The sequence below is a fragment of the Clinocottus analis genome, unplaced genomic scaffold (assembly GCF_023055335.1).
Source record: "Clinocottus analis isolate CAN_PGR_092001 unplaced genomic scaffold, fCliAna1.0.p SCAF_3, whole genome shotgun sequence".
Lineage (NCBI taxonomy): Eukaryota > Metazoa > Chordata > Actinopteri > Perciformes > Cottidae > Clinocottus > Clinocottus analis.
The window spans coordinates 6,666,535-6,679,890 of record NW_027176042.1 but is presented as its reverse complement, the minus strand read 5'-3'; the positions used below and the strand labels follow the sequence as shown (position 1 = coordinate 6,679,890).

Here is a 13,356-nt window from a genome sequence, read left to right as displayed (position 1 = left end):
AACATTCTATTAAAATAAAATTGAAGATAATGATCTGAGTGAGACAACTGACCTGCACATGTAATAATGTCATTTCATATTACTTCATTAGAGAACCTGCAGACAGTGTAAGCGGTCATCGAAGGCCTTCCCAGCTCATGTGAGTGATCACCGCCATCTAGTGGAAAACAAGTGCAATACAAACCACAGATCCCTTTTATTCCACCGAATAAAACTACTGGTATCCTCAAGATTACGGACGGATCGGAAATGGATCATGCTGAGGGATGAAACACAAGTTTTGACACAATGAAATATTTCACACATCCCATACATCGACCTAACGCCAGCGGGTAGATTATCTCTGCAGTCACATTAACAGGTCTGTAACGTCACAACCTGAGTACCTGATGGTCATTACAGCACGGCACGCGTTGCACAGAGGGAACACCGAAGAAACGACAGTATTGCTGCAGGAATTACACGTGTACAATCGGTCGGCGTCGCACCGGATCCGTACCTTCGTCCTCGAACAGCGGTCTTCAACAAATAACATATTGCCATTTAATACGGTCTCTTTTCGTACATGAAATGCATTAAATCATAGTTATCATACTCACAGGTAGATGTGCACGGAAGAATGATTCCCAGTGCCATCCTCACAATACACCGGAAGGGATCAATGGTACCTCGGTGTTAATTGCTTTAGTGCAAATGTGGTTACATTGCAGCTCAACCAAACGTTTCACCACTTCCTGCTGAGGTTCTTCCTTTTTTTTCTTTTTTGCAAGATGATAAATATTGCATCAAACGTGGAGTCTATCAGAGAACACTAAAATGCATATGTGCCATAAAACAGCTTGTCCTCGTGTCCACATTGCCAGACGCACAAGCTACAAAATCGTTTTTGTTTTCTTCATGGAGGCACTGCAACATACAACACGGCAGTGTCGCGTACTCAAACACACGTCGGTAGAAAGAAAGAGCCCAGCTCCTCCAGTGTGCATGTGTGTATGTGTGTGTGTGTGCTCACATGTGGGGCTCAGTGTCCATACAGCCCCAGCAGGGGGCGTTGCCGTCTGTTACTGTACATCTCAAAGGCGGTGACTTTCACTCTGACTCCAACTCTCATCTTTTTTTTAATGCTTCTATGATGTATATTGCACTACAGTCTGATTCAGGAGGATAGTACAGAGGAGTGGAATTGCCCATCTATTGCGTTCAATCAGGGCCGTCTACAGATACTCTTCCTCTTTCACGTACAGGATCTCGTGCGCTGTGCTGGGAACCTGAGAGAGAGAGCGAAAGAAAAGAGGGTCAGAAGTGTGAAGTATTTCCACTTCATGATACTCAGTGGAGAAACTGACTGAGGCTTTAATTAAGTGACTGAACAATTAAATATTTTAAGGGGATTCAACACATTTAGTTCTGGTCCAGTTTCCTGTTTCCACAAGGAGTGAACATAAAGTCGCACGGACTGAGTCGGTGCGATTGTCACCCGACATTATCGGGACCCGCGTGGCGAGATCGAAGTCTGGTGACGGACAGAAGTTAATGCAGCACTTCAATGCGTGCTTGAGTGTCCCTTTAGTGCATTAGATAGCTGTCACACCTGGACAGTGTAAATGGACCTGTACTTCTATAGCACTTTTCTAGTCTGCCGACCACTCGAAGCACTTTGACACTACATGACATCATTCACCCATTCACACCCCAATGGGAGGAGCTACCATGCAAGGTGCCACATCAGTAACCGTTCATACACCGTAAGCGCCGCTTCGGGAGCAATTTAAGGGTTAAGTGTCTCGCTTAAGGACACATTGACATGGACTAGCGGACTTGGGGATTAAACCACCAATAGAAGGACAACCCTGCACACCACTGAGCCACAGTGTGCACAGGGCTGAACACAAGCGCAGCAGTTTTACACGGTTCTGACCTGTTTCATCGGGGATCTGACATGCTCTTGATCTTGCCATCCAATACAGATCAATAAGATCACTTACTGAACAGATTTTCAAGACGTCATGCTGAAATACCATATCTACTGTTTGATTTCACACCACAAAGGGATCAAACTAGCGGCGCTCTGTGACCCGAGTATAATGATATTGTGCAAACCCGCTTGGCGAGAGCTTGAATGCGACAGACTTTCATAGCGAACATCTGCATGAATAATCAACATCTGTCGCCGTGGAAAATCGACGCTTGTGCACAGCGGTTTTGAGTTATCTTAATCGAGCGCCGTTTGAGGTTAAGTCTAGCTACCTGGTTGACGCCTCCCACCACCAGGAGGCGGTCTCTGATGACAATGGAGGACGTGGAGCATCGGGGGAAGTTCATGGGGGCCAACCTCTCCCACTTCTTCCTCTGAGGGTGGAAGGCATCCACTGTGTCCAGCGCCGAGGGCTCGTGACCTGGAAGAAGACCCAAAAGGTTATTTTGTCGGTTTCGTTTCCCCTCAGGATATATGCAGCAGGTGATGTCAGTCATGTGGACACGTATAAGTGGGTCACTTTAAGATCGTTCTGTCACAAATCAAACACCACGGGATTCACGCGGAATTCAATCATTATATTCACAGCGAGCAAACGGTCCACCCTTACCCAGTCCTCCCGCTACAACCATCCGTCCGCGCAGGAACGCGGCGGCAAAGTCAGCCCTCTTTGTTTTCATCGCCACCGTCTCCTCCGACTTCAACCAGGCACCTGCAGAGGACGACACGACAGCTGACACGTGCGGGTGTTTGTGTGTGTGAGCTCGCGTTGTGCGCCGGCGTACGAAGCGGGCTCGCGGGGTCGTGAGGTCAGTGGCACCGTGGTCTCTGTTCTGGCTGGACAGGACGCCGCTGAGCTTTGTTTTCTGAGCACGACCTGCCGCTAACAGGTCATCCTTAAGCCAGCTGCAGCCATGTGCAGTACACACACACACACACACACATACGCACAGACACTCGTACACGCACGCACACACACATGGCAAGGACAAACAAAGGTTAGAACTAACAGAGACTACAAACAGACGGAGAGGGGACAGGAGGGGTGGAGTTAGGGTCGCAGTATTACACCAGCCATCTACAAGCTACAGTTCATCTGACACCAGGTCTCCTGGTTGGAGATGGGCACTCTGTGTACGGCCATGTTTGTTGTTGCACTAAATTAAGAGCAGCGCATCTCGCATTCCAGAGCTTGGTCAGTGGCTCTTCGCCTCACAGCTTCGGTTTTACAGAGATCAAGTTCCACACATTACACACACAGACTGACGTTTCGCTCCGATATGTGATAGAAAAGCAGAGTACACTGCGCCGCCGTGCGGGGGGCTTTGTTTGTGGCCATGGGTTGTGGTCCGAGCTGTGTGCTTTACTTTTGAGTGGAGGGTGGATTGTTGGACTTGGTCCAGTGGTCGTGTTTCGCCACAGCTTGGACAATCATTTATTTTGTATTAATGTATTACAATTTGGCATTGGTTTGAATGGCAAAATGATGCAGTTAAAAAAAAAAAAAGCTGCTTTATCTTTTGCGGTCTGACTGATATCCTGACCAATCAGTAGTGGCTGCAAGCACACATGATCCCTCGACGGCTTGTCACCCTTTAATGCCGGTGCTGCCAATACAGAACCGCCACAGCTGGGAATTGAACCCAGGTGCATGCAGGTGCATCGATGAGCAGGTGCTTTTTTCTTATCCACCATGGAAACAGCTATCGGCAGCTCTCATCTCAAAGTATTGTAAACGGATTTCAAAAAGAAATAAATCAAAATCAGTCGAGCCGCAGGGAAGACATTGCAATTTAATTTTATCTCTCTAATTACCTGACACTTAAGACTGACAATGAAAACAGTTCTCTAAAGACATTATGAAGCAGAAGTGACATTTTCCTTCACATTCAAGGCTGAAGTACTCCACATGATAACAAGGAAATGAAGATGTCACCTTTCTCTTTTCCCAGCAGATTCTGCGGAAGTTTTCTTTTTCACTTTTTGGTTTTGTTGCTGCCAAGTCTTGTTTATCTGAAGGAAACCCAGCGTGGAGAGAATCGTGACGGAGGAAGACAGATAACTTCATTGGGGAGCGAGGGAGGGGGAATTAAAAAAAAAAGATAGAGAAAATGCTTCTTCTTCTTTCCCTTATCTTTTCACATACTTATTTATATTCCCATTTTCTTTCTTATATCTACACTCTCTCCTTTTTCTCTCTCTCTCATTGACTTCATATTCTCTTCCTCTCTTTCCTTTTTGACTTGTTATTTCTCCCTCTCTTTCTCATTTACTCTCAACCGTTCTCTTAAACAAGAGGCAGAGACAACAAGGTGGAGGGAAACAAATAGATGTGGGGAGAATGAAAGGGAGATAAGTAGCCAGATGGTGCAGCAGTGTGTAATGAAGAGCTGTGGATGGAATAAAGATCACAGGTGGCGGTCCTCTCTGCTCTGTTCTCTCTCCAGAGCAAAATCCTCCTGGAAAATATTTGGTGCTGGTATGTTATATAAATCTGAGATGTTGAATAAAATTCCAGCAGTTACTACGTGGTCAAGAATGAGGCCGTGCAGCTCTCACCCAAAACGTTTGTTACGTACGATGTTTGTACGAACAATGGTAGTACGTATCTGTGATAGTACGTAACTAAGGTTAGTACGTCACTAACTTAACAATAACAGTACGTGACAATAGTGAGTAAGAAACGTTAATATGTCACTACGTTATGGTAACTAAAGTTAGTACATAAAAATTGTATTACATACTATGATAGTATGTAACTAACGTTAGTACATAAACATGTCAGTAAATACTATGATAGTACGTAACGTAATGATAGCCTTAACACAACTAAGTAGTGGGATGTTGTTTAGGTACTAGGACATGAAGCATTGCGTAAAACAGTGGCATCTATTTCTTTTTACATTTATTAATCAGCTGCGATAGACTGATGACTTGTCCAGGGTGTACCTTGCCTTCGCCCATTGACAGCTGGGGTCAAGTCCAACGCGACCCTAAACAGGATAAGTGGTTCGAAAAATGGTTGGATGGATTTCTTAATCAGTGAAGAATAAAATGAGGATCTACAAAACGGACGCAGGACACAAGCTGCATCACCAGTAATTCTTCTTTTCAAACGGCGACAGTCACTGGCTGGATTTTCCTCAACAAAATAAACTTGTGTCAACACATCACACTACAGACTTATGGTCCAGTCCTCTGAGACCGAGATGCGACTGCAGGCTCTATTCCTCTTTGCTTTGGAGGGATTACACAAGTCTTTGCGCCAAGGTTTTCTTTGTCGGAAAACACCAGCATGCATTATTCTACCCTGGAGGAAGACGGCAGAGGAGAATAAAGGGATGGAGGGAGAGAGAGAGAAAATACAGAGAGGGAGAATAAAGACACAGAGGGAGAGTGACAATAGAACGAGGGAGATGAGGCGATTCTCTGAAGGCTGCGGCTTTGTACTCTGTGTGGTAGTAATTTCGTCCACGGCTCTCCTCTGTAATTGTCTGTCGTGATTAAAACTCGAAAAGGATGGTGATTGCTTCTCTGTTCTTGATGGATTCCGTCTGCCTTGTCCATTGTGAGATCTCAAGATGCCGAGGACCGCACAGATGATCCTTTTGGACAGAATCTCGCCATGACGTTGTGACATTTTCCAATCATTGCACATTGGCCCACAGTCATGGCCAAAACAAGAACACATTTGCTTCATTTCCGCTTGATTCCATCTGCTCTGAAGTCTTTTGGGTAGTTTTTATGCAGGACATAAATCAAACATAGACAACGTGGGAATAAATTCGTTACTAGTTGGCCCCAGGAGGACGGCATCATTTGAGGTTTTTGTCACTGTTGGCTGACTTCCACAAGCCTCAGAGAAGCTTCTGATGTTTCTGCATTATTTACTGGATGCAGCAAAAGCAGTAACATTCATATTTCCAATATTACTGGGAACAAACTAAAAAAGCAACTTTAAAGGTTGGGTTACCAAAATCACCCCGAAAAAAATGTATTCCACCTTTTCAACCTGACAGTTGGAGGAACTAAGGAGCCAGAGGAAATAAAGCACCTTTGTGGCTTTCTGTTTTAGTTTTCATAGCGTCTGAAAAACAATGAAGAAGAGCTTATCTTTATGCAACATTCACAGACGGATACTATGGCCGACAATTTTAGTATCCTACAACTGAGTCAAAGAGAAAGTACTGTTTAGCTCTTCTCCTTGTTTCTCGTTCCAGATCACGATTGAGCTCTCCTGCTTTCCCTCTACCCAAATATGTTTTCTTGTTTTTTCTTCCTTTTAGACCTATCAGGAAGTCAAATTGTGCCTCTCTCTCATTCCAATATTGATAATACTTGAGCTTTGGACGATATGTGAAAATGTTCTATCCCTTCCCCCCACACTGTCAGTTCGACATCCAGCGAACTGCCGATATATCCGCTCATGTGTTTCGGTGCGTAGCTGCATCCCCCCAATGTGTCTGAGCATCGCAACACACGCTTCATTCAACCTCAACAGACGCAAAATAAAACCTCCCCTTCTTGGTTTGTCTTTCAGGGTTATTCCGTGGGTGGGCCTCATGTGTTTCCGTTACGTTGCTGGGTACGGACAACACGTATGTATGCCTACGTGGCGTTAATTTGAGTGTTTGCCTGGCACCGGTCGATCTGAACTCCATTTATCGGCGAACTCCATTCCATGTGAGTAAAGTGAGGCAACAAATATGCTGGGAGTTTGGTGTAAACAGTTTGTTTCTACTGAAGTGCAGCACCGTGGTGTGAGCCTCCACAGATGGCATGCAAGCTACAAGCAAAGAACAAAGGCTCGATGCGCGGTTGGTTTCAGAACTTTCTGATATGCCGGAGAGTGTGCAAACAAATTGTGTTTTGGAGAATCACGAAGCCAAAAGCCCAACCTTCACAACGCAGAGGAGGAACTGTAATCTACTACAAACTCATATCATATATTCATGGCTTACTTTATAGCCTTTGTACACGCCCTGTGAAGAGGGAAGTCAAGTATTAAATGTGTTACGTTAAGTTTGACTTGGCTGCAAAATATTTACAACATTAACAACGAATTGGCCTTCTTTGTTAAATCCTCCGACATGTTACAAGCGCTTTTATCAGTGGAATATTTGTAAGTCTTGTCCGAATAGCACTGATCCTGCAGCAGGGCACACGGCGGAGAGCCGCGACGACTTGCGGAGCCTTCGCTCTGAGATTACTACCTCTACCGGGATATAATAGAAGTGAATAGAACGTGTTGCATTGAAACCATGGTGTCTCAGTAGAGGCAGATGGACACCTTAAATCCACAAATGGTTTTATTTGTGTATATATGTTTATATGTTTTTGTACTACCTTGAATGAACACATCCTTTAAACTATATTCTGAGACCATCTTTCCCCCGCGTTCTTTGTGTGAATTTTCACGGCTCCGTTCTTTGTGATTTCTGTCGTACTTGTTGAAGCTTGCCCACAATGGCGAATCATCACCCAACAGCCTTGTGTGTCTTAATACGGGCGATATGGAATGGAACAGTAATAGAATATCACTGTGTGACAGCAGATTGCATGGCCGTGTGCGTGTGTGTGTGTGTGGTGTGTAGAGATATTGCTGCAGATGGATAATAAAGCAATCTGTTTCTGGATCTTGTAATTTAAAACGCCCCTCGTCCCCCCAGCCCTTCCTCCGCAGCTCATCTCCCATCTCATCTCCACCTAAATTAGATTGGAGAAATGGGGTACGGCTGCCCCGTGTGTGTGTGTTTGTATGTGCGTGTGCGTATACGCATCAGTTTGAACACGCGTCCATTTGCGTTACTGTCTGTTGGTCTGCCTTTTCTCTCGCTCTTTCTCCCTCTCTCTCTGTCACACAAAAGGCAAACTATCCGTCTCCATTATCATACATTAACATTATCCCTCCCACGTTCCGCTTTATTTGGCTTCCGTTCGACCGACCTCGATGTGTGACCGCAAATCCAGCTGTCTAAAATGACTTATCGATTCATGCTCTCTCGTTCCTCCTTCCGGTCCCTCCTTAATTTGTTCACCTGTTACTCTTGTGGTGTCGTCGCTGGATCTTTTCAGCGCTTGGAACATTTCTCCTCGCGCAGAGGTTGATGTTAATGGTTTAATGTTTATCTCTCACAGTAAAGTCAAAATGAAGATGGAAGCTGTAGCGAAGGAGAAGTTGGGACATTTGCGGATACTAAAAATATCAATGTCATCATAAGACAACGACTTATTTTTCAGACTGACCTAAAATGTGCATACTCCTTTTCATGTGTAACATTGATATCTCACATCTATTCATTAAGTATGTAGCTGATGTCCGGAGGTATTTAGCCTAGCTTAGTACAAGGACGGGCAACCAAGGGCAACCAAAACAAGCTAAGTGGAAATCTGTTATCTTAAAAGAGTATGCCAATAAACAGTAGCAGTGAACTTCAATTCAGTTGAATCAGACATATCTTGTATTTTTATTCTTTTTACTTGTCAAAACCTGGCTCCTACAATTCTAAAAATTCATCTCTAATTGACGAATGAGTGAGATTAAGGGGCCGATCACACCAGACGCGACTTTTAAAAGCGCAGCCGCTTCAAAAACGCCTGGGCAATAACATGCCCACCCCGCTAAGCCTGTGGGGCCCGAGTCTAGTGTGACATTGATAAATGTGCAACTCTGCGCCTTAAAAGTTGAGAATACTTTAAGGTTTATGCGCGCCTAAAAAAGGCTCGAAAATCCAGAAGCGCGGCATCTCGAAGGCTTGCATGAAAGGTAGTACCAGAGGAAAACAATGGTTTTGCGTTTTTGAGAGTCGCGTCTGGTGTGATCAGCCCATGAGGTGTGTTATACTCGTAGCAGACAAAGTAGCTCGATCCTCTGTAATCAAGCAGGTGACTTTATCAGATTTTAATCAAACTTTTTTTCACATATGCAGTTGTACTCCTCAAAACAAGTAAACAGAATTAGATGTCTACAATTGAGATCCCTGTTGTGTCCCTGTGTGTTGTGTGGCTTGTTTAACCACTGGAAGTGACAATTTGTGCTTTTATGCCTGGGACTTGTTCTTGAAGATTTCTTCAGGGACATCAGCAGATGCAGTGTGCTGCTTCCCAAAAGGGTTGCCAGATTTGGTACCTTTGTGCTTCTACGAAGACCAAAACCAAAGCCGGTTCCAACCCACCATGACATGTTCTGTGCCAGTTTCAAAATCACAAATTCAGATTTTTCCATTTCTGTCTATGCACAGGTTTTACAAGTAGGATACATTAAACAAATCAGAAAAAAGTTGCTTTGTTGCAGAAGTTTAAAAGTTGCTGATAGGCTTGTTTTTTTGTTTGTTTCCACTGCCTCCACTTTATATGCTAAGCTAACCAGGACAATGTTTTGTTGTACGCACGTATAATGACAATGAAGATCAAGGTCGAACAAGGTTTTGTCACATGAACTGTGTTTGGATTTATGAAATGTTTCTCAACGTTTATAACTAAAATACGGAACTCAAATGGAAGTCCATCACGTAAGTTTGTTTGGTACCTTGGTTGGTGTCAAAAATGTTGACGTTCTTGGTGAACTTGGAGTTCTGGTGTCCTCCTCCATGCCGCAGTCCTCCGAGCAGACACAGCCTCCCGGTCGCGTCCCATATCACGCCCCCGTACGACCGTTTACAAGGCATGATGGGTAGTGTAGTCCAGGAGCGTGTCTCTGAGTCATACACCTCGAAGGCCTTCACGGGTCGCTTACACTGGCGACCGCCTTAAAGGGTGCATGAAAAGGACACAAATTATAATTGGATAGATGCTAACGGAGCGCATCGTGAAATTTGGAGCGTTAATTTCAGTTGCTTGGACACATACAGTGAAGCTATTGGAGTAATGAACACACGCACGCGGGTGTGCTTGTACCTGCCACGTAGAGCTTGTTGCCCAGCAGATGTGTGTTGGCGTCGTAGCGAGGGGTCGGCATGGGAGAAAGTAGTGCCCACACGTCCTTTCGAAGGTCATACTGCTGCAGGATGCTACGAGGGAGCAGGTCGGCACCCATTCCCCCCACAGCCAGAGCCCGGCCATCTATACACACACAAACACACATGCCAGATCAATAATGTATTGCATTAGCTGACTATAATTCTCATCTAATACCTGTATTTTCTCATTAGACTGCACATAACAATGGACAACACGTCTCCCGTTCCTCCCACTGGACACCTCGGGCTTACGACGCCATTTGAAGCCAGTGGATGCGCAGCAGTCACCAGAAGTGGGGACGCGGTATCAACGTCCAGCCTACAGACGAGGAGCCGACCTCCGAGCCAAGCACAGTCACAGCTTGTTAGCGTGAGAGCCATCTCACTGCTGCGTTAGCACCACGTTAGATGTTTGGCTAGAAAGACACTACGACCCGTATATCTTGAAAAGTACATATATGATCCAATTGACACGTGCTGTTACCATAGGCTGTGGATAATAAGTGGACGTAGTCGTCGAGACGTCAGCCATTTGTTTGTTTCCAGTTCAGCATTTTGGCCATCCTCATCTTAAATTTTGTCCCATTGCCATTTTGACTGTTTTTGCAACCAATGGAAATTGTGTTAAAAAAGACTTGAAACTAGAGACCATAAACCAGTGGAGGGCCATCAGGGCCTTTTTTTTTATAATGTCAGTGTTTTTCACAAATACACTACATGTATTACAATATTTCTTCCGTATTAGCTTATTTTCTCATTGCACCACTGCTCCTTCAGGCCTCTTTTAAGGCGTCTTGCGACCTGTTCAACAGCATTTCTTATCCAATCACATTTCACCTGTCTTCCTCTCTAATAGATCAGCCTGGTTAAAATACATGGAAGAGCCTTTTCGAGACACTAGACGTGTGATTGGTCACAGGGCCCTCGTGACCATTAACATGCGCTGTGGTCAGTGTAGCTACCATCTCAAACCTAAAGGCTAGAATATCACGATTTACTGATGACCCCTTTCTTACGAAGGTTTAAGTGCGTCTGGTGAGTTAAATGCTGATTATCTTACTATTTTTTTTTACAATTACAGTCGTATTTCATGATTAACAAGCCACAGCGCTGTTGTTGCTGCAGCACCTGGGGCTGCTGGTGGCTCTACCTGCGGCCTCTCCCTTCGGCCGTGTGCTTTAGAGAGGACCTCGCCGCTTCCCGGGGCCATGCTGTGACTTCTCTTGTCGCCAGTCCGCCTGTGATGTGGACCATATGGTAGTCATTGAAACCCTTTCTACAAAATCACGGCCCGCAACTGCCATAAACTCATGTTCACAATGTTTACTGAGGTAATAAATCAAGTTAGAAGTCATTTTCTCATAGTCTTCCGTAAAATCTGACTTCTTTGTGCACACAGATGAGTCGCCTCCTGCTGGTCTGTAGAGACAATGCAAGTTTGAGGCACTTCAGCATTAGCTTCACCTTTTAGAACCAGAGTTTTACAAAGACTCGTGACATTGATGGAAAATTACATTTACATCTCCTCTCGTACGATTCCCGAGCTCCGTGAACACACAGCTGCCAATCATGTCGCTCTTTTGGTAGCATCAAAGCATCAAATAATAACCTCAAACAGAACTAAAAGGACATAACCATCTTCTGGAACAATTTATTTGACGTGTTTGACCCATGTCCCAGTCCGTAACATGGAGGGGGCGGAGTTTAGGACTTTTTAAGTCACCAGGGGGCAATCGAGATGTTTCAGCTTCACCGTCATGCCGTCCGTCTTTACATACAGTATTGCAGCTAAAATGTGTCAAACAATAACAACCTGCTCACCAATAAACAGCTTGCCAAAAACCAATCCCAGCAGATGGAGACACCTCGTTGGCACTTTATTTTATCGCACTTTAGTGCTAAAAATATGCAAAGCTGGCGAGTTGGCTAAGGAGTTCGTGACGGAGCAAGAGACTGTGGCAGACACGGGGAAGGACATGGAGGACAGCAGCAGAATAATAAAATGCGAGAGTTTACGTCTGGCACCTCGACATGACGCCTCAACCAAAAGAATGGAAGTGGGTGAGAGTGTCGACACGAGCGGCAATGCAGCATCGACAAGTGAAGAGGTGAAGGGCTGCAGTTTATTGTGGTTTTCATCCATTTCAGTTCTGCTTTAGAAATTATACAAATTTATTTCCACAAAGGGAGAAAAGTTTCCCAAACACATTTCCCAAAGCTCATTACCTGGAGCTCATTAGCTAATATTTGGAAAATAACGAATGCCAATATCCACCAGTGACCAACTATGCATTCAAAAATACCATATTTGTTTTAATTTGGCCCCATCGATCATTTTGGCAGACAATTTGTCTCCTTCTCAGCGTCCGGGGAATGAATGGATAAAACTGAGCGCAGAGGCGCCGAGGATTGGAAGATTGGTCCGGAAGATGGAGGAGGTCGCCAATAAGTCTGTGTGTACACGGCATTTATCTGTGTTCCAGCAGACGCTGACGGATGCACCGCTGGACTGAGCACGAGCTCATTTGTTTGTCTGTTTATGTCTACAGACTTCTGGACCTGAACCCAGAAATGTGTGGTGTACATGAGAATGTCCTAGCCCAAAAATTGCTCCATTGAGACTTCAGACTTCATGGTTGCAATTAAAGTCAAGTGTTGAATTGCATGAATCATAATAATAATCATAATAATAATAACACCTGCAATAAGGACACAACTCGTAAACCCTGGGTTCACTCGTGCCACCGATTGTCGTGAACTTGTTCCGTACCTTTCACCCCAATGGACAGACCCATCAAGGCCTCACGCAGTGCGCTTCTCCTTCTCCACCTGCCTTCCTCCGTGTTGTACATCTCCACCACCTTTAGGGGGCTCTGGTCCTCCCCCACCCCTCCCACCACCAGGATTTGCTTTCCCAGCACGGCCACGGCCGCCCCGGCACGCGGGGTGGGCATAGGGGGCAAGCTCATCCAGCGGTCGCTCTGCAGACACGGAGACGAGCAAAGCCAGTTTATCGATCGGTTAGAGGTTGAATGTCAAGATTCAAGATAGTTTTGTTGTCAAATGCACAGATAACTGACAGTTACTCTGGTTAGTTATTTTTCTAGGTCCTCCTTACACACAGCATTACAATAAACTTAAGGTAAAAAAAAAAACAAGGCACAAAAATATGACAACAGTATTGCTCAATCAGTGTATAAAGTGCACTATGCATTGCGACAAATATTTCTCATGGGTTGTAGTTTTTTTTTGGTAGTCCCTCAGTGCTGGGATTAGCTTAAATTTGCACAGTGGAAATTGAAATGTGCCTACTGTCCAGGTATAACTTTGCTGTTGATTTACCAGGAAAAATATATTTATTATTTCTATATACCATATTAGAGTCCCATTGTCATTTAGTAAGTAAGGGTTTTGTTGTTACTG

The 13,356-nt window shown here is 44.7% G+C and overlaps 1 protein-coding gene across 3 annotated transcripts in view; it reads right to left on the bottom strand.

Annotated features, from left to right (window-relative positions):
• Nucleotides 1–520: 520 nt before the first annotated feature.
• The window catches only part of klhdc8a (kelch domain containing 8A), a 30,697-nt gene continuing 17,861 nt past the window's right edge, over nt 521–13,356 (bottom strand). For all 3 annotated transcript variants that reach the window (XM_068594915.1, XM_068594918.1, XM_068594917.1), the window contains 6 exons: nt 12,704–12,914; nt 9,872–10,036; nt 9,504–9,722; nt 2,586–2,687; nt 2,248–2,396; nt 521–1,268 (listed from right to left, as the gene is read on the bottom strand). In XM_068594915.1, the coding sequence (XP_068451016.1) occupies nt 1,215–1,268; nt 2,248–2,396; nt 2,586–2,687; nt 9,504–9,722; nt 9,872–10,036; nt 12,704–12,914 (900 nt within the window). In that variant the 3' untranslated portion in view covers nt 521–1,214. The remainder of the gene's footprint in view (nt 1,269–2,247; nt 2,397–2,585; nt 2,688–9,503; nt 9,723–9,871; nt 10,037–12,703; nt 12,915–13,356) is intronic.